The 20,135-nt window shown below is 37.3% G+C and overlaps 1 protein-coding gene across 2 annotated transcripts in view; it reads left to right on the forward strand.

Annotated features, from left to right (window-relative positions):
• The window catches only part of LOC149564130 (tRNA synthetase class I (I, L, M and V) family protein), a 211,561-nt gene that overhangs the window by 82,933 nt on the left and 108,493 nt on the right, over positions 1–20,135 (forward strand). For both annotated transcript variants that reach the window (XM_089827208.1, XM_089827209.1), the window contains exons 9-12: positions 11,093–11,171; positions 19,058–19,216; positions 19,360–19,449; positions 19,679–19,812. In XM_089827208.1, the coding sequence (XP_089683334.1) occupies positions 11,093–11,171; positions 19,058–19,216; positions 19,360–19,449; positions 19,679–19,812 (462 nt within the window). The remainder of the gene's footprint in view (positions 1–11,092; positions 11,172–19,057; positions 19,217–19,359; positions 19,450–19,678; positions 19,813–20,135) is intronic.

The raw sequence follows: 20,135 nt of genomic DNA on the forward strand, positions 1-20,135 counted from the left end.
TCATTAGAAATCAGAGGTGGTTGTATGTTTACAAAGTTTGTTTGTTTGTTTCATTAAAGTTTGTTTGTTTGTTTGTTTCATTGAAGTTTGTTTGTTTGGTTAATTTTGTTCTTTTACCTTCTCCCATTTTTGTGAACATCATATAAAGCACCAATTAAAAGTCATCATACATCCCTCAACAAAACGACGTTGTTGAACTGAGAAACCGCACTATCATTGAAATAGCCTAGACTATGCTTGAACACAAGAGTGCTCGAAAGAAATTGGGTTGAAGCAAAGTTCAAACTTTAAATTTAAAATTTAAAACAACAAAAATAAAAAGGAATTACCTAGTTGCAGGAAATGGAATGTTGCAAAATTGCTTTTTTTGTAAGTATCATGGACCTCCTTGGTCCACAACATGCTCTCAAGTGAGGGTTGTGATTTAGGAGTAATGTGGCACAAAATAATTGCTCTACCTAGATTTTCAAACTCTAGGAGCGATGTTAATAGTGCCACTAGAAGGAGCAAAAGGAGAGGCGCTAGCTGTAAGATTCCTCTCATGATTTAACAAAAAAAGTTAGAATTTGACTAGTGGAATTTCAACAAATAGTTTGCGTGCAAGCTGTGTATGAAGATTGTGGGGAACCAATGTCATGCACTGCACTCGATCAACAGTAAGAAAGATGGCCTTGATTAAAATCCCTAGTAGGAGCGGTGACCTACAACTTTTATCTTAACCTTTGACTCCCCACAATACTGCAGATATAGTAATGCTTTAAGACATTTACACAAGGAGATTCAAAGATTTTGTTATACTAACAAACACATCAACCACAATAATTCATCTTCGGAGTGGAAATTACAAAATGGTTACAAATAATTCAAATAGTAATGACCAATTCAGTTATGATATTATAGGCTCAGAATTTACACAAGTATTGACTCAAACGATGGTGCACTTGATGTTGCCGACAATGACCACGTGCTTCAAATCGGCAGCTAGGACTAGACTTATGCTACCGTTTTCTCCTTCGATGGTGGAAGGGCAGTCGGGTCCTATTTTGATGAAGGTCTGTTCCTTCTCTCACATCACACCTTGGTTAATGTCTAGTCTCCAGACTCTCGATGACCGATATCAACACCACTGTCACCTGCGGCATGCTATGGGCTTGCCAACTCCTTGTTGTTATTGTAGACCACCCATGGCTTCTCCAACGTGCCTATCAATCTCTTCACATGTGCTTCCTTGTGGTGAAGATTTCTAAGTGCTGTTCCGCCCAACTCCACATTAGAAGACTTGCCTTTGTCTATAATCTCAGTATTGATAGCTGTTCTACTTAGGATAAGCTGGCTGCTAGCTGAACCCAGTTCGGGTGCCTATATTGTTATGCTTAATCACAAAATCATTGTTTAATACAAAAGACTTACTTGAATGCTGTCCACCTTAGTAAAATCCATTTTCTATGTGCTATGTTTGGGAATGAGCCTTTGACGAGTTGCTAGGGCTACGTCTAGCACCTCCACTAACTTGAGGGGTTTCATCCTTAAGATAGCCAATCACATTTAAGCAACCAAGATTGTCTTTAAGGTAAAGATATGTTTCATGGCGAGAATCCCAATGTAGCTCCTTGTTTTTATAACTTCGATATGAGGGAAAATACAAACAACTAGGCAATGTGGGATAAAAGTCAATTTCGTCTTTTAGTCTCTTAAGTTACTTTAGTCATAAAGTGGCTTTAAGTCATAAAATAACTTTATAAATCAACTTTATAGAATAAAGTGACTTAACTATAGGAAGCTCCACACTTACCTATCTCCCAAATGAAACCAAATAGAATTTTTTAACTTGCTGGCATCTTCAAAATAAATGCCGTTAGCCTATCTGGATGGAAAGATAGACCAACAAGGTGCCATACGGCCTAGTGCGGAGATGGGGACATTACAGTCCTCCCTTATTGGGATTGCTTGCCCTTAAGCAATCTCATTGTCAGATGCTGCAAGATTGATTCGCCCTCCCAAGTGTCATCTTCATATGGCAAATCCTTCCAACGAATTAGATACACCTTGATGGACCTATTACGCAACTTCCTTTATTTGATCTCAACCTCCTCTATTGGAATCAAAACTAGGTTACCTTCCATATCAAGTGGGGGCAATCCAATGTTTTAGGCATTACATGCTGGCCAATCGCCTTCTTGAGGCAAGAAGCGTGGAAAACTTTATGAATTCTGCTATAATTTGGCAAGTCTACCTCATAAGCAACTTCTCTAACCCTTCGAGTAATGTGATAGGTACCATAAAATCTAGGCCGAAGCTTTTCGAACCCACTTTTCTTCAAGGAGCTCTAACTGTAAGGTTGGAGATGAAGGTAAATCATGTCACCTAACTCAAAACTCGGCTTTACCCTACGGCGATCAGCATACATCTTCTGCTGATTTTGAGCCTGTAGAATTTTCTCTCGTAGAGATCTAAGAATGTCCTACTGATTCTGTATCCAATCTCCAGCTAGCGGTGCTCCACTGTCCTGCAAGGCCAGATCTACGAATGATAGAGGTTTGCTGACATAGAGAGTTCGAAATGGTGTTATCCGGATGGACATGTGGTAGGAGGAGTATTAACAGTACTCTCCTAGATATAACCATTTAACCCAAGCTCTCTATTGCCCTGCTACGTAGTTCCGGAGATAACCCTCCACACATTTGTTTACTATCTCAGTTTGCCCATCCATTTGTATGTGGTAACTTGTGATGGGTGTCAATTCCGTACTTGCCAATTTGAATAGTTCCTGCGAAAAAGTGCTGACAAATTTGCTATTGCTATTACTCACAATGGTTCGAGGGAGACCATGTAGGCGAAAAACCTCTTGAAAAAATAACTTGGTTAGTTGAGAGGCTTTCCAATCTGCCACTATAGTAAAAAAGTGAGTGAACTTAGTTAATCTGTCCACAACCACGAAAATGGAGTCTCTACCTTGCACTCTCGGTAATCCTGTAATGAAGTCCATGGAGACACTCTCCCAGTTCTGTGTTGGAATAGGAAGAGGCAGTAATAATCTGGTTGGAAACTTGTGCTCCATCTTGTTCTGCTGACAAGTCTGACATCATCCTTGAGGCCCTTCCATGAAAACCTTTCCTTGACCTGCCTATAGGTTTTGAAGAAACTTGGGTGTCTGATTGATGGTGCATCATGAGGAGTCTCCATAATTTTTCCTTTGAGCTTAGACTCTGGTACAAGATAGATCCTATCCTTATAAAAATCACATGATCAGTTACCTTGTACCTGCTGTCCTAAAGCTGCCCATTGACGATTTGACAAGCTTGAGTACAACTGGGCTTTCCAATTTGCCAATATCTCAAAAATGGAACGACACTCTACTACTGAAGGTCTCTTGGAAATCACATGAGCAACTATATTGTTCTTACCCTTGACATACTCGATGTCAAAATCATAGGTCTAAATCTTGCTGACCCACTTTTGCTGTCCTTATTAAGATCTTTCTGTTCTAAGAAGTATTGCAAATTGTTGTGGTCTATTTTGACCATGAATTTGGCATGCACCATGTACTGTCTAAATTTGGCTAAAGTCTGCATAATGGCTAACATTTCCTTGTCATAGGTGGAGTACAATCTCACTATCCTTGAGCTTCCGACTCTCATAAGCTATCGGATGCCTATCCTGCATCAAAACTGCACCAATTCTACTACTTGAAGCATCACACTCTAGGACAAAAGGGCGAGAGAACTAGGGTAGTGCCAAAATCAGACATGTGCTCATCACCTTCTTGAGCTTATCAAAGGTCACCTTTGTGTCGTCTGTCCACTTGAATGCCCTTGCCATGTGAGATTGGTGAGGGGAGCTGCTGTCTAAGTGAAACCTCTAAAAGAACCTCTTGTAATAAAAGCAAAGATCAAGGAAGCCTATATCTTTTCTTGGTGTACCTTCACCTCATCTACACCAATCACGTGTCCAAGGTAAAGAATCTCAATCAATCGGAACTAACACTTTTACTCTTTCAAAAACAATAGGTGCTTCTCCATAATGCTAAGTACCTCATTTAGGTGTTGCAAATGCTCCTTCCAAGTTCTGTTGAAAACCAGGATATCATCAAAATATACCAACGCACTCTTGAGCAACTGTTTTCTAAAAATATGGTTCATACATAATTGAAACGTGGCCGGTAGGCATAACAAAAACTCATGGTGTCCATAGTGACATCAGAAAGTTGTCTTATGCATATCCTCCTCACGAATTCTTATTTAATGGTATCCAGATCTAAGATCCATCTTCAAGAAATAGAGTGCCCCATGTAGTTCATTTAGTAACTCATCAATGCGAGGAATAGGATACCTGTTCTTAATGGTCAATGCGAGGAATAGGATACCTGTTCTTAATAGTCTTCTTGTTAAGAGCACGGTAATAAATACACATGCGAAGGGTGCCATCCTTCTTCACCAAAACTACTGAAGAAGCAAAGGGGTTGGTGCTAGGTTTGATGTGTTCCATGTCCAAGAGTTCCTTAATCGTACTTTCTATTTCTTCTTTATAATGCCTAGGATGACGGGTTTGGCGCCCTCCTTTAACTTAATGATATGCTCAAACCCTCTATTTGGGGGAATGGCTGGGGGTATGTCCTCAAAATCCCTCTTGTGCTTATTGAGCACCGACTAAATGTCAACCTGAAGCTGCTGTCGTGGACCTAATGTAGCCTTAGAGGAAATGAAACAGTGTGCTCTCCATTTATGTCATCATGCCTCATAATAGCCTCCATTCTGTGAGCCGAAATCAACTTGGGTTCAACCTCTAGCATAACATTTTGAATCACTTGTTGGCCATCCTGTAAGAATTCCAACTGCATCTTATCATGATCAACTGTGTACTTGCCAATAGTCTGCAACCACTATCTTCCCAACATGGCATCTAATCCATCCAAATCGACAACATAAAAATCTGCCTCTAGAAGAAAGTCATTAAAGTGAATCGATGGCCCAAGCACTTTCCCTATGCACGTTTGTCTATCTTCTCTTGCGACTCTAACTTCGAACTCGGGTATGTCATCGATCTATAACTCTCTTTGAAAACCATCGCGTGTTTATGAAGTCATGTGATGCACCTGTATCTAAAAGACACACAATACGTTGCCCTTTAATTGTACCCTTAAAACGAAAGGGGTGGTGTGTGGGATCGCTAGAAAGAGAAGCTATGATAGGAGACCGTTCGGGAGTGGATTTCTTCTTCCTCCTTTTAGAAGGCTGCTCCTCACTTTCTTCCGGATCGCTTCCATCAACATCGTTGCCCCCTGCTGGTCATCCTCCTCTTACAACAAAACTTCGACATAATGTATTTTACCTTTGCCAAGACATCTGTGATCCGATATCCATGGCTCCCTACAAGTGAAGCATTGCTTCTTCCTCTTGAGTTCATTCTGTGTCTCAAAGTCCAATCTGGGAGGGGTAGTCTTATGCTGGTTCTTGTTCTTCTAGAATGAAGTAGACCCCTTATAAGGTTTCTTAGGAGGTTGTAGTATCAAAGGTGAGTCTAGATCATGTGCGATCTTAATAGCATTATCTAAAGTGTTTGGTTTAAGGACCTTGACCAAACCTCTAAATCTATCCTGTAAGCCCTCAATGAACAACATTAGCTTACGCTGTTCTATCATATCTGAAACCATCACCGAGGTCAGCTGAAACTCATCAACGAAGTCATCTAGAGGTCCACCCTATTGCAATTGTGCCAAATCCTTGTAATAGACCTCAATGTCCTTCCTGTCAAAACGGGTGTTGATCAACTTAGAGCTAAAAATCTCGTAAGATGTAACAAGACCAAGATTCTAGGTGACCAACCCATGATGCGACCAATCCTATGTTGCTTCCTCTAAATGCATTGTGATGAATCTAATGGCTTCTGTCTCCGACATGGGCTTAAGTGTCAGGTAGGTGTCTAGCTTGTGAATCAAAGCTCTAGTGAATGTTTTACTATTGCCATCAAAAGGCGTGCTTCAAGTCCCTACTCTGTGCTCTAGGCCTCCTGTCCTACTGTGGTCTCTCTGTCTCCCTTTTCTGATTCATGTATTGAACAAAAGTTAGATTTTTTTTAATTTGATCAGGGAACCGATCCCATTCATCGTACATAGCCATAACATTTTTCGGAAATAAGCCTGGTGTTGCGAGTTGTGCTACTTCCTTCTCGGCATTATTCTCAACAAACATGGGCATTAGTGGCTTGTCAGTGTTCTATGTGGGAGCCCTAACAGCTCGAGGTGATCCTTTCACACTACCACCTCCACTGTGATGACTCGGTGCTCTCCTATGAGTTAGAGCTAGTTGCTGCATAGCACCTGTAAGCTACTGAAGTGGAGTAGTGATATTATTATGTCGATCTCTAATAGCCCGTAAGGTTTCTCTCACTTCCCGTTCCTGTTCATTTTCTTCGTGTGCCATTTGAAAGACCTGTACTTGTTAAACCTGTTCACCCTGTATGTTTGTCCCAAAGGCTAGCTCCTCATTAATTGTATACCTGAATATCCTGCCTATTCAGGCTGGATGTGACTAAATTTATAAGGTTTCCTATTCATTCCTATCTGACATTGTTTCTGTTTAAACTGGTCTGTAACTCAAAACTTCACCCACAAGTTGACAAGTCTTGTGGCTCTGATACCATTGTAATATTCCCTTCTTGAGTTAACAAAGGAAGCTAGAATTTGAGTAGTGGAATTTTAACAAACAATTTGCGTGCAACTCGTGTATGAAGAGTGTGGGGTACCAACGTCATGCACTGCACTTGTTTAGCAGTAAGAAAGACGATCCTGATTAAAATCCCTAGTAGGAGCAGTGACCTAGTGATTTTACCTTACCCTTTGACTTCCCACAATACCGCAGATTTAGTAATGCTTTAAGACATTTACACAAGGAGATTCAAAGATTTTGTTATACTAACAAACACATCAATTGCAATAATTGATCTCCCGAGTGGAAATTACATAATGGTTATCAAATAATTCAAACAATAATGACCAATGCAGTTTTGATATTATAGGCTCAAAATTTACACAAGAAGTATTGACTCAAACGATGGTGCACCCGATGTTGCCGACAATGATCTCCTTCTTGTCCTTGTACCCGATAGCTCGTATTAGACTGATGCTACTGTTTTCTCCTTAGATGGTGGAAAGGCAGTCAAGTCTCGTTTCTATGAAGGTCTATTCCTTTACTCACGTCACACCTTGGTTAATGTTGGGTCTCCTACTGCTCCGGACTCCCGATGACCAATATCAACACCATTATCACCCGCGGCGTGCTATGGGCCTGTTAACTCCTTGTCGTTCTTTCAGATCACCGGTGGCTTCTCCGATTGTGCTTGTCAATCTCTTCACATGTGCTTCCCTGCAGTGAAAATTTGTAAGTGTTGTTCCTCCAAAATTTACGTTAAAGACTTGCCTTGGTCTGTAATCTTAGTGCTTACAATTGCGCTACTGAGGATAAGCTGGCCACTAGCTGAACCCAGTTCAGGTATCTATATAGTCACCCTTAATCACAAAATCACTGTCTAATACAAAGACTCACTTGAATGTCGTCCACCTTACTAAAACTCATTTTCCATGTGCTACATTTGGGAATGTATGAGCCTTTGATGAGTTGCTGGGATTGTGTCTGACTCCTGCACTATAACTTAAGGGGTTTCATCCTTAAGATAAGCAGTCAAATTTTTAAGCAATTGAGATTGTCTTCAAGATAAAGATATATTTCATGGTGAGAATCCTTATGTAGCTCCTTGCTTTTATAACCTTGATATGATGGGAAATATAAACAACTAGGCAATGTCGGTGAAATGTCAATTTCGTCTTTTAGTCACTTAAGTTAGTTTAGTCATAAAGTGACTTTAAGTCATAAAGTAACTTTATAAATCAACTTTATAGAATAAAGTGACTTAACTATAGGAAGCTCCACACTTAACTATCTCCCCAATGAAACCAAATAGAATCCTATGATTGGCTGACATCCTCAAAATAAATGCCATTAGCCTATCTGGATGGAAAGATAGACCAACAAGGCGCCATATGGCGTAGAGTGGAGAAGGGGACATAACACTGGCACTAGAAGAACTAGGAAAAAATGAAGTCATGTAACAAACCTCTCCAATACAACCTATGGATGGGGTTAAATGGGAGTGGGAACTAATGGTAGCCAACTCTTGTCTTTGCTTCTTTGTTTCATGTAAATTCTCAAATATTTCTAGTTGTACATAACATGCACGAGCAACATCGTGAGGTGCTTTGCTACATAATGCAATATCATGGCCATGTATTCTGACAATGTGGTATTTAGATCTATTAATGAAACCACTACTATTTTCTTTACAAAATTTACATTTCACTTGCCGAATTGTTCACCTTCTTTCTTAGCCCTAGGTTAGCGGAGTCGTAGACATTGAGGAAAAAATATGGTTCTCAAAATGTCAAAGATGCTGCAATAAGTCAATAAAAATACCATTTTTGAATTGCATTTTTAACTTTTATTAATATATATTACAAAAAAATAGGGTTTGTCCAAACAAAAGAGTTTTTAAAACTTTTCAATCTTGATGCTTTTCCTCTCAAACTCAAATTAACTTAGAAGTTTAATGAAAGAAAAATCTGTGGAACCTACATTTTGTTTAGAAAAAGATGTAAATAGTTATTGACAAATGTACAAATTATTCTTGTAAAGAAATAGGGTTCTTCCATTGAAGTTTCAAATTTGGATTTGAAAGGAAAACATTTAACTTCAATAATTGAAGAGAAAAAATAATCCAAAAACAATGAAGATTGTTTATTAGAAAATACTTCAGATACCGATACTTGCAGGAAACGTGTGGAGCCGGAAGCGGATATGTATGGAAGCGTGGTTAAGGACGAAAGCCCTATGGGTGCCACTTCAATGCCACTCACAGGCACTTGAATGCGGACAAATGCTTGTTTAAGGCATCCAAACGCATTCGGGCACCTGTGAGTGGCATCCTGGTGGTACCCACAGGGCACCCAAGAGCTTCCGTCAGCATCCACACATAAAAAGTTAAAAAAAAAAATGCAAATTTCACTTAAAAACTATTTAAGACGCGTGCTTATTTGCATGTTTTATTATTATTTTTTTGTGCGAAACCTAAAATGGACCTAATAGAGGCCTTTCAACCATTCAATCTCCATTCTGTTTGCGGCTGGGTTTACTGTTCTCATTTTGTTTTCATCTAGCACAAGTGGAACCTTTCTTGGTTCAAATGATAGCAACCTTGCAGCAGATGGAGATGGGGAGGATCTAGATTTTTTTGAGAATCCTTGTGATTCTAATTAGTGAACAAAGACATTGAATCATAAACTCTATTTTTGATTTGTAGTTTGGAAATGGAGTCTAGAACATGAATACTTGTGCGTGTGAAGTTTTAATTTAAAGTTAGAACTATTTAATTGAAATATTAAATATATTGAATCTTGATCAATGGTGAATTATCATGTGTTATGATACTATCAAATGATGTATGTTTGCATATTTCCAAGTTCTTGTATGTATAAGTTTCTTAAATTGTTTGCTTGTGTGTACACACACACACACACACGCACACACACACACACGCGCGCGCACTCACGCGCACTCTCATGCACTCTCACGCACGCACACGCACACGTAGACACACACGCACGCACCTGCACACTCACACATACGCACGCACCCACTCACACGCACACACACACGCATGCACACACGCACGCTCACGCACCCATATGCACGCACACGCACGCTCACGCACACACACGCACACACACGCACACACACACAGACACACACACGGGCACGCACACACACACACGCACACGCGCACGCACACACACGCACACACACATGCACACACATGCATACACAGAAATGCATCTGTACCCAAAAAAAATAAAATTCATGCATCTCAGTTCCGCTACTAGATTCACATCCAAATCAGTAACTTAGGAAAATGAGATGAGAGCTCTTTGCAATTCCTGGTATGGACTCTTTGATGCTCTAAATGCAAATATTATGCTGTTCGAATGTAATTAGTTGAAGAGTTTTAGCTCTTCCTTCTTGCCGGTTGCACTTCTATGGACTCTTATTTCCAATCTCACACTTGTCTTTTCTTCTCAATACAATTGAATGAAATGCTTTTTAGGATTGAAATGAACAAACAACAACCAAAATGACAACCTAAAACTTTCATTTTTTATGTCCTTAACCTCAGCTAATTCTGGCCATGACTCAGCCGAGTCCAGGTCCTTGGGACTCGCCCAGGATCACTTGGTTCATTACTCGCCAAGTCGAGGCAAGTCTTGGCTGGTCTGGGAACTCTTCTTATTTGTAATTGTGGACATCAACATATATTTATTCTTTCTCAGATTTGTCATCCAGTTTCGAGAAATGTTAGTTACATACAATATGTTATAATGAATAATCTTTAATCTTCGAGCATGTACCTCATGTTAATAAATCCTGAAATGTTCTACTTCAACAGGCCTTCTTTAATATCAGTGCCTCAAGTTGATTCTAACCTACTTTATGTGGTCAACCTGTCTAGTCATTCATTTTGTATAGAAGTCTGGAGCTGACAAATTTCCAATCTGATCTGTATCTGGTGTGCACTAATAATTCATTGCAGGGGAAGTCTCCAATTTTCAGATTTTCCTTTTGTTCTGTTTTGAAATTTTTCTCTGTTGTATTTTGCCCTAAATATTTCTGTAGTTCATTTAAAAATTAAAACAACAAGGATATTTCCAACCAGGTTTTTGTGTGCACCACCTGCCACACATAAAAGAAAAGCTGTTAACAAAGATAATGGAAGTCATTATGGCCCTCTGCTCATTTTAATCTTGGTGTAATGTTTTAGCTTGCAACATAATGCTGCTTATTAATTTACATCTAATGGTTTGGTTTCATGATCCAACTAACTAACGGAAGCTTTATTACATGATCTTTGGTATCCAATTAGTTGCTAAATAAATTTACAAACAAATCAAGGTTCTCAAGCTCACTGTTTACTGTCTTGTATGTTTCCTTACGGAATAGATTTCTAGAAAACTCTAACTTGTCTCTGCTATTTCATTTCACTCTTGATGCAGGTTTGTTGCAGTGGAGAAGATTAAAGACCAGCTTTTGGAGAACAACAGACAGACATATTGGGTTCCTGACTATGTGAAGGTCAGATATTATTGATAGGAGCTTTGGCTAGTGTTTACCTTCTTGTTCTTTCAGTTTAGTTTGCTTATATGCAAACTTCTGGTAAAATATGTGATTGAGATATTTTTATTTAACATATTCATGATGATTTGACGGGATTTATAGCATATAGGGCTTTGTAGAGTTATTTACTCGAGCAATATGGAACCAGTTTCATATCACTGAGCAGACAAACAACTTAAATGAAATGCGGGCACTAGTAACAAGTCAACGAACAAATATAACATAAAAGTGAATGTAGAGGTAACGACTTTAGCTCTCCCAAATTTTAACAAATTAGTACAGCATGAATGAAAACTAGGAAGCTCAACCAAGGCAACACACTAGTGACAAGTTAACAAACAAATATAACATAAAAGTGAATGTAGAGGTAATGACTTCAGCTCTCCCAAATTTTAACAAATTAGTATAGCATGAATGAAAACTAGGAAACTCAACCAAAGCAACACACATGAAGTATCTTGCAAGGCAGGGAAAAATCAGCGAACAAAGTCACTAGGGTTGATAACAACTAGCAAGCAAAATTATAAGAAGCATTTAATCAAAAACGTTGATTTTATATACATCTACCTCCCACACAACTTTCTGACTTGGAAACAATAGCTCCTGACATTCAACACTTCCTGATTGCTTAACACTTTCTACGCCTTCATGTCCCTTGTGTTCATGGTGGAATCAAGCCTAGTGATGTCTTATGACTGTCACATACCCATTTTAGAGTATCATGTTATGTTTTGGTAGGTTTTTCCCCTTCTGCAATTCACACCTCTTTCTGTTTAGGGTTTCCAAAATGTATGCCATTTTTCGCGCCGCAAATTGATCACAATGCTTACCAGATTAATCACCCTAAAAATTACCAAAAGAACAGTAGTAGTTGCTACAAATTAGTCGCGATGTTTTGGTGAAAAATCACAGCATTGGTGTTGCTTCCTGATTAATTGCGTATAATCACAATTTATTCCAGTGTTTTGCTTCTATGGTTCAAACTACGACTTAAGTAGGCAATACAGAGGAAGCCACCTCTCTGTTCAAATGACATTTTTAAAATTAGACTAACTAAAACATTATTATTGTAATAAACCGAGAAAACCCACTGTCAAAAAATCCCCTGCATTAACTCCCGCTGATCAACATAGGAACTAAAATGGGTTGGAACTGAACTTGGATGAAGGGTCCCCAAGAGAAAAACTGGTTACATGATCTTCGTTAAGTACCCTTCCTTGTATCTTGGCTAAAATGTTGCACCCACCCAGCTTGTCTGAAAAACCTTATTTCTTGAGTCTTGCATATTTGTTGGCTTAAAATTGATCAGAATGACATTAGCAACTGTAGGCAGTAAGGGTTTAGAAACAGTTAAGAAATGACAAGATGTGTATTTAGGGTTTCTCATGAAAAAGTAACATGTGACTTGTGATTTACATTTTGATACAATATGGATTCTTTTGTAAAGTTACAATTTACAACAAATTGCATTAAATATCGAACAACAAATTATACCAACGATCTGAGAATTAGATTTACCAAAGTTTAAAGATGTATGGCACAAGCAAGATTATGTCCCATCAAGAGGAAATCAAATTTATGTTCTGCAAGTTATATTATGAAGTCCAAAGAAGAAGACACACAGAATATAATTGATAACAGTCCCAAGTCATAAACTTGCCTAATCAGAAGATTCTTTTTTCATGATGGGTAATCGGCCGGAGCCTAGATATTTATTTATTATTATTCGTTGAGATTAATTGATTATATTATGTGTTAAGCTTGATTAGATTCGTGTAAACTTCTTGCAAATTCTACTTTGAATCGGATTGAGATAATACCTTCTTTTATGCTTGCTGTTGATTATCTTCTATAACCAAACTTGAATTAAGTGATACCAATAATATAAATATTGTTCTGGAATTGTTTTGTATCTGCAAGTATTCGTCTAGGGCAGTATTATTAAAGGAGCAGACTGTGTTATATTTCGTGTCCTTTATCTACAACCACACCCTATATAAATATGCAACCAAGGGGCATGTCCCTAGAAGAGACATGTCCCTATCTAGGTTGCCCCTGAATAGTTTCCTTGAAATCGGTGTCCAAAGGAGAAGACCTTTAGTTAATGTTTGACCTAACTAATTTCACTATGTTTAGACTTATCAAGATTATCAAACGGAGACACCGATTTCAACTAAGACAAGACAAATATTTATATAGCCTCTCATTAGTAGGGCATTGAATTCATAATCAGATTTGTACGATCTGTACCATCAGACCAGCATGATTTCAAAGCTACAGATTTAACACTCCCTCTTAACTTGATAATCATAGATGTCTAGCATCATCAATTAAGATGAATAAGCATAGATTGATACTCAATATCTATTTGAATCGTCTAAGCATGTGGTGTCATGAACACATGATACTATGTCATATTACTATACCTATGATATGACTTATCACTCATACTAGTGATAATGATATTGCATGGAATGCAATATATAGATAAAATCTGGAAAATTCTTACTTTATCCAAGTTGTGACTCATAGGTACTGGGAGGCCTATATCACAATATGATCCTGAGTTAAGATCTACCAGTTCATAGGATAAAATCCGGAGAATGATCAAATTGTTCCTTTATCCAAGTTGTGGCTTATAGGCATATAAATGTCTATATCACATTGTAATCTTGAACTCATCTAGATTTGACAATAGTTCTTTACTGTTCAACACATTATAAGAGATAGTCATCTCTCATAATGTCTTTTATACAAGTGTTCATTATCTCAGAGATCACCTCTTAAATAATGAATACAAATGGTGAAGCCCATAACAGTCAATAGCTTGACAATAAAAAATATATTATTAATAAATTTAAAGAATACAGATGTTTTATAATTCAACCATACCAATTGTTTTCCTAGAAGTGATCTATCTTCACTTGAGAGAGAGGTGTGGTAAGAATATTTGCTGTTTGATCTGCAGTGCAAATGTACTCTAGTTTTACAGTATTCCATGTCTACCATATCTCTTACATAATGGTAGGGAATGTCAATATGCTTGGACTTGTCATGGAAAATTGGATTCACAGAAAGCTTGATGGAATCTGATTATCACAATGAATACTAGTAGGATTCATGGGTTGACCGAATAATCCCACAAGTAACTTTCTAAGCCAGACTGCTTCTTGAGAGGCCATTGCTGCTGCAATGTATTCAGCTTCTATGGAACTCTGTGCTATTGATGATTGCTTTCTGCATATCCATGATATCATTGCCAATTCTAAACTCAAACAACATCCTGAAGTGCTTTTTCTATCATTAACACTTCCACTCCAGTCTGAGCCTGTGAATCCATATAAGTGCAAGTCAACTTTCTCATATTTGAGCCCAAGGTTAGGAGTGCCTTGTAAGTATCACATAATGTGTTTAACTGCAACTAGGTGAATCTCCTTTGGCTCACACATAAACTGACTTAAGGCATTAACAACATAGCAAATATCAAGTCTTGTATTTACCGAGTACATAAGAGACCCAATTATCTGTCTATAAAACGTAGAATCTATGGAGGGTGATTCTGTTGTTGCTTCTTTAAGCTTATGTAGATTAGGCTCCACTGGAGAAGACATAGGTTTGTAGTTCCACATTCCAAATCTCTTCAAGATGTCTAATGTATACTTTCCTTGATTAAGTATGACGTTGTGAAAATTCTGCCATACTTCCAGTCCTAGGAAGTAATTAAGGAGTCCTAAATCTTTCATTTCAAATTCTCTGATTTGATCTTTCTTGCATTGATCTATAAAATGATTATCACTTGTAATTAGTAAATTATCAACATATAGTATCAATATTATCATATTATCGTTATCCTTTTTAAAATAGAGATTTAGATCAGTTTCATTCTTTGAGAATTTTAAACTGGCGAGATACTTATCAATTCTTTCATACTAGGCCCTTGGAGCTTGTTTAATCCCGTAGAGAGCTTTCTTGAGCCTGCAAACAAAAACTTTAGGGTTATGAGTTTCAAATTCTTCAGGTTATTCCAAATATACCTCTTCTGTAATCTTTCCATTCAAAAATACTGTTTTTACATCCATCTGATGTACTTTCCATCCCTTCGATGTTGCAATAGCTAGGACTGCTCTTATAGAGGTGTATTTGGTGACAGGAGCAATGGTTTCTTCATAATCAATAACCTCTTTCTGAGAGAATCCCTTGGCTACAAATTTGGCTTTATATTTTTCAATGCTACCATCAGTAGCATGCTTGATTTTAAATATACACTTAGAAGAAACAACAGATTTTCTTTTAGGTCTTGGAACAATTTCCCAAACATCATTCTTAATAATGGATTGGTATTCTTATGTCATAGCATCCTTCCAAGTTGTATGTTTAATAGCATCAGAAACATTGGTTGGTTTTGATTTAGATAAATCACTCATGTTTGTTGCATAACTAGAAAATCTTTTGGGTCTTTTGCTTTCTCTGAATGTTTCAAATGGTGCAGCGAAGTCTTGTGCTTCCTCTACTGTCTTAATGGCCCAAAGTGGTCTTTTCTTTGGATTTTGAGTTTTCTCAAGATTAAGATTTTGAATTTCATCTTCAATTTCTTCAATGTTCTCCCTCTGAAACTCAGATTTAGAGGGTTCTCTAGAACTTAGGGCTCTCTTGAATGCTAAATCTTCTTCAAATATTACATCCCAACTAAGATCAATGTTTTTCTGACCAAGTATGAAATCCTATATGCTTTAGACGTTTTACTATACCCGAAAAAAATACCTTTCTTCCCGAAGGGTTCTAACTTAGTTCACTTTTCTTTCAGAACATGTATTTATACAGGGGACCCAAATATCGTAAGATGGCTTACATTAGGTTTAACCTTAGTAAAGACATTTTCAGGAGTCTTATCTCTAAGGCAGTAGTGAGGACTTCTGTTTTGAATATGTAGAACAGTACAAGAGGCTTCTGCGTAAAGATAATATTCTAAATTTTGATTAATTATCATAGCGCTTGCTATTTTCATAATTGTTCTATTCTTCATTTCCGCTACCTCGTCTTGTTGCGGGTTATAATGAACAATATATTCCCTCTTAATTCCTACTTCGTTACAAAACTCTTTAAGCAAATCTGAAGTATATTCCCCTCAATTATTAGTCCTAAAATTTTTAATTTTGTGTCTTGATAAGTTTTCGGTTAAGGTTTTGAATCCTTTAAATCTCTTAAAGATTTCTTCTGATTCTTTACTCTTTAAGAAGTAAATCCAAGTTTTCCTAAAGAAGTCATCTATAAAAAGTATATAGTACTAGAATCCTCTAAGAGGAGGAATAAACATAGGTCCACACAAATCTGAGTGGATTAATTCCAAAACATTGTTAGTTTTTCTAGTGCTATCATGAAATGTACTTTTGGTGTTCTTACCCAAAGCGCATCCTTTGCATATGTTTGAGTGCTCTTTATTCAACTTAGGTAAACCAATTACCATGTTCTCCATAGTTGATAAGGTTTTGAAATTTAGATGTCCTAACCTTCTGTGCTATATTTTGTTTATGTTGGAAGCTTCATGAATTAAGGCTTGAATACGTTGACAAGTATTTGTATTTAATTCATACAAGTATCCCTTTCTTTGACCAATCAACTTTGATTTCTTAAATGAAGAGTTCTTAGGCCAAGTCATTACTTTACCATCCATTAATGCTACATTAAGTCCATCATCTTCAAGTGTTGTAACCGGGAGTAGATTCCTTTTTTTATCCTGGTACATAGAGTACTCCTTTGAGATGTAGAGAACTACCTGACTTCAGTTTCAAGGTGCAATTCCCAATTCCTTTGACCGAATGGGCTTAATTGTCATTGATAGTAACTTTGCCATCAACTTCCTCAGATATAATGTCTAGTGCTTCTTTGTTTCCTGTAATGTGTCAAGATGATCGACTATCAATCACCCATGCTTTGCTTGATACTTCATTTGATAGTGCAAAATACAATACACGATTCTCAAGATCATGGTTGTCTTCTTTCCTAGTAATGTTTTTACAGTTTACTTGCTGCTTTGTATTCTCAGGGCAATTAGATCTATAGTGTCCAAATTTTTCACATTTGAAACATTTTATTTTGGATAGATCTTTCTTAGGTTTGTCATTCTTTTAACTACCTTTCTTCTTCTTGAAGTGCTTTTTCTTACCTTTATAGAAATTTGTGTTGAGTGCATGAAGTTCTTCATGTTCAATTTTCAATCTTCCTCCTTTCTTAAGTTTCCTGAATTCTTCTTGTAGGCAATCTCCTTTAAATCTATTAAAGTTTGGAAGATTGTTTCTAGCACTTACTCCTTGTGAGAATGTTTCCCATGAATCTGGTAACCCATCTATAGCCGTAAGTGTTAGTTCCTTGTCTTCAATTATGGTCCCTATACTTGCAAGTTCGTCTCTTAGACTAGCCACCCTTAGGAAGTAAGAGTTCATAGATTCTCCCTTCTTTATCTTTATATGATTTAGTTGCCTTTTTAGTGCAAGGGTTCTAGTCGCATTGTTAACCTCATATGCATTTAATAATGTATTCATCATATAAAATGTTGTTTGATGTTTCATTAACATAGGTACTATTTCATTTTCCACTCCATCTAATATGATCTCCATAGCTTTCCTGTTTCTTTTACTCTAGATAGTTTTATTAGGTTCAACATCAGGCAGCTTGGATGCTGAATCAACAAACTGTTTCACATTGTTGCCTTCAAGAATCATCATAATTCTGAATTTCCAAGGAACGAAGTCATCTTTTGCATCAAACTTGTGCTTGGGTCTGAGTGTGTTTGCCATTGAAGATAGAAGGATGTTGCTAGATCTATGAACTCTGATTGTCAATTTGCAGAGCCTAGGTTCGACTACCAGAGCTCTAATGCCATGTAAACTTTCTGCAAATTCTACTTCGAATCAGATTGAGATAATACCTTCTTTGATGCTTGCTGTTGATGATCTTCTATAACCAGACTTGACTGAAGTGATACCAATAATATAAATATTATTCTGGAATTGTTTTATATCTGCAAGTATTTGTCTAGGGCAGTATTGTTAAAGGAGCAGACTATGTTATGTTGTGTGTCCTTTGTCTACAACCACACCCTATATAAATATGCAACCAAAGGGCATGTGCCTAGAAGAGACATGTCCCTATCTAGGTCGGCCCTGAATAGTTTCCTTGAAATCAGTGTCCAAAGGAGAAGACCTTTAGTTAGTGTTTAACCTAAGTAATTTGACTAAGTTTATACTTATAAAATTATCCAAGGGAGACGCCGATTTCAACTAAGACAAGACAAATATTTATATAGCCTATCATTAGTAGGGCATTGAATTCATAATCAGATCTGTACGATCTGTACCATCAGATCAGCATGATTTCGAAGTTATAGATTTAACAATTCGAACCCAAGACCTCCCAGATGAGTGGTTAACAATTTACCGTTGTGTTGTAGGCTCTTGCCAAATCAGAATAGACTTTAGTGGTTGATTTTTATTATTGTATGTTTTAAAGTCCATTTAGCATGAGTTTTGTTTATCATCTGCTCATCTAGTGGAGGTTACTCAGCCCACTCATTGTGTTCTCTTGCTGCTTACAAGATTTCTTATTGGTTGTTGGTTCTGAATCCTGATCAAATGTAATCATAGGAGTTTACCACAGTGTTCTCAAATCTGATCTCTATTATGATTTTTTGAATCTTTTCTTTCAAAAGCTCAAGGAAGAAGTTGAAGTGCATCAGATAAACCCCTTTGATGGAGGAATGTACATGATATTGGTTACTGATATTATCTTACTTGAATGCATAGACCATTGCTTAATGAATAGTTACTTTATTTCTCTCTGGGTTGCAGGAAAAGCGCTTTCACAATTGGCTGGAGAATGCCAGGGATTGGGCTGTAAGTCGAAGCAGATTTTGGGGTACACCCCTTCCCATATGGATCAGTGATGATGGACAGGAAAGAATAATCATAGGTTCAATTGAAAAGCTGGAAAAGCTTTCAGGTGTCAAGGTTTGTGTGCTCTTGGTTCTTGTTTTGACATCCTTGCTTCAGATTGTAAAGTTATCGAGCATCTGACAACAGATAAATCTTGTAGACCGGATCTAACCACTATTGTATAATTATGCTTAAGGCTATTGCACACTCATTTGCAGGTGACTGATATTCACCGGCATAAAATAGATCACATCACAATTCCATCTGGCAGAGGTCCTAATTTTGGTGTCCTCCGGCGTGTTGATGATGTATGTTAAGGAAATTTCTTGTATGATGTAGCTTACATTATTAATTCTTAATGTTAGATTAAAGCAGACACTTCTAGTAATACTGGCGGTTTACTACAACTTTGAATGTCACTAGTGTATTATAATTGAGAGCTTCTTTTGATTTTGGTCGATTTAAGGAAGATGTTATTGAACATTTTCCAAATCATTGTTTTTGATTTTAAAATGAGGATTAAGTATCTGTGAACAGGTTTTTGATTGCTGGTTCGAGAGTGGATCAATGCCTTATGCTTATATTCACTATCCTTTTGAGAACAAGGAATTTTTTGAGGGCAACTTCCCAGGGCATTTCATTGCAGAAGGCCTTGATCAGACTCGTGGATGGTAAGCAGTCAATTAAACACAATGCAGGAGACACCGAGTAACTTATTTCAAATTTTTTACTACACAAAATGATTCTTGTGGTAAATATGGCAGCCGTTTTTTGCTTTACAAGGGATTTTATTAATATTTTAGATGTTAAGCTTAAAATAGTTTATAGGACAATATTCAGAAAATATCTGTTCTTCTTCAGATTTACAATGTTCACATTATTTTCAATTGAATGATTGTTTTTTCATCGAAATATATATGACAACTAACATCTAAATTTCATATTTTCGATTACTCAAGTTGCTGCAATCAATCGTTTTCTGGAGAGGGTGGGC

The sequence above is a fragment of the Cupressus sempervirens genome, chromosome 4, assembly GCF_028749045.1.
Source record: "Cupressus sempervirens isolate cs-2001-9-10 chromosome 4, ASM2874904v1, whole genome shotgun sequence".
Lineage (NCBI taxonomy): Eukaryota > Viridiplantae > Streptophyta > Pinopsida > Cupressales > Cupressaceae > Cupressus > Cupressus sempervirens.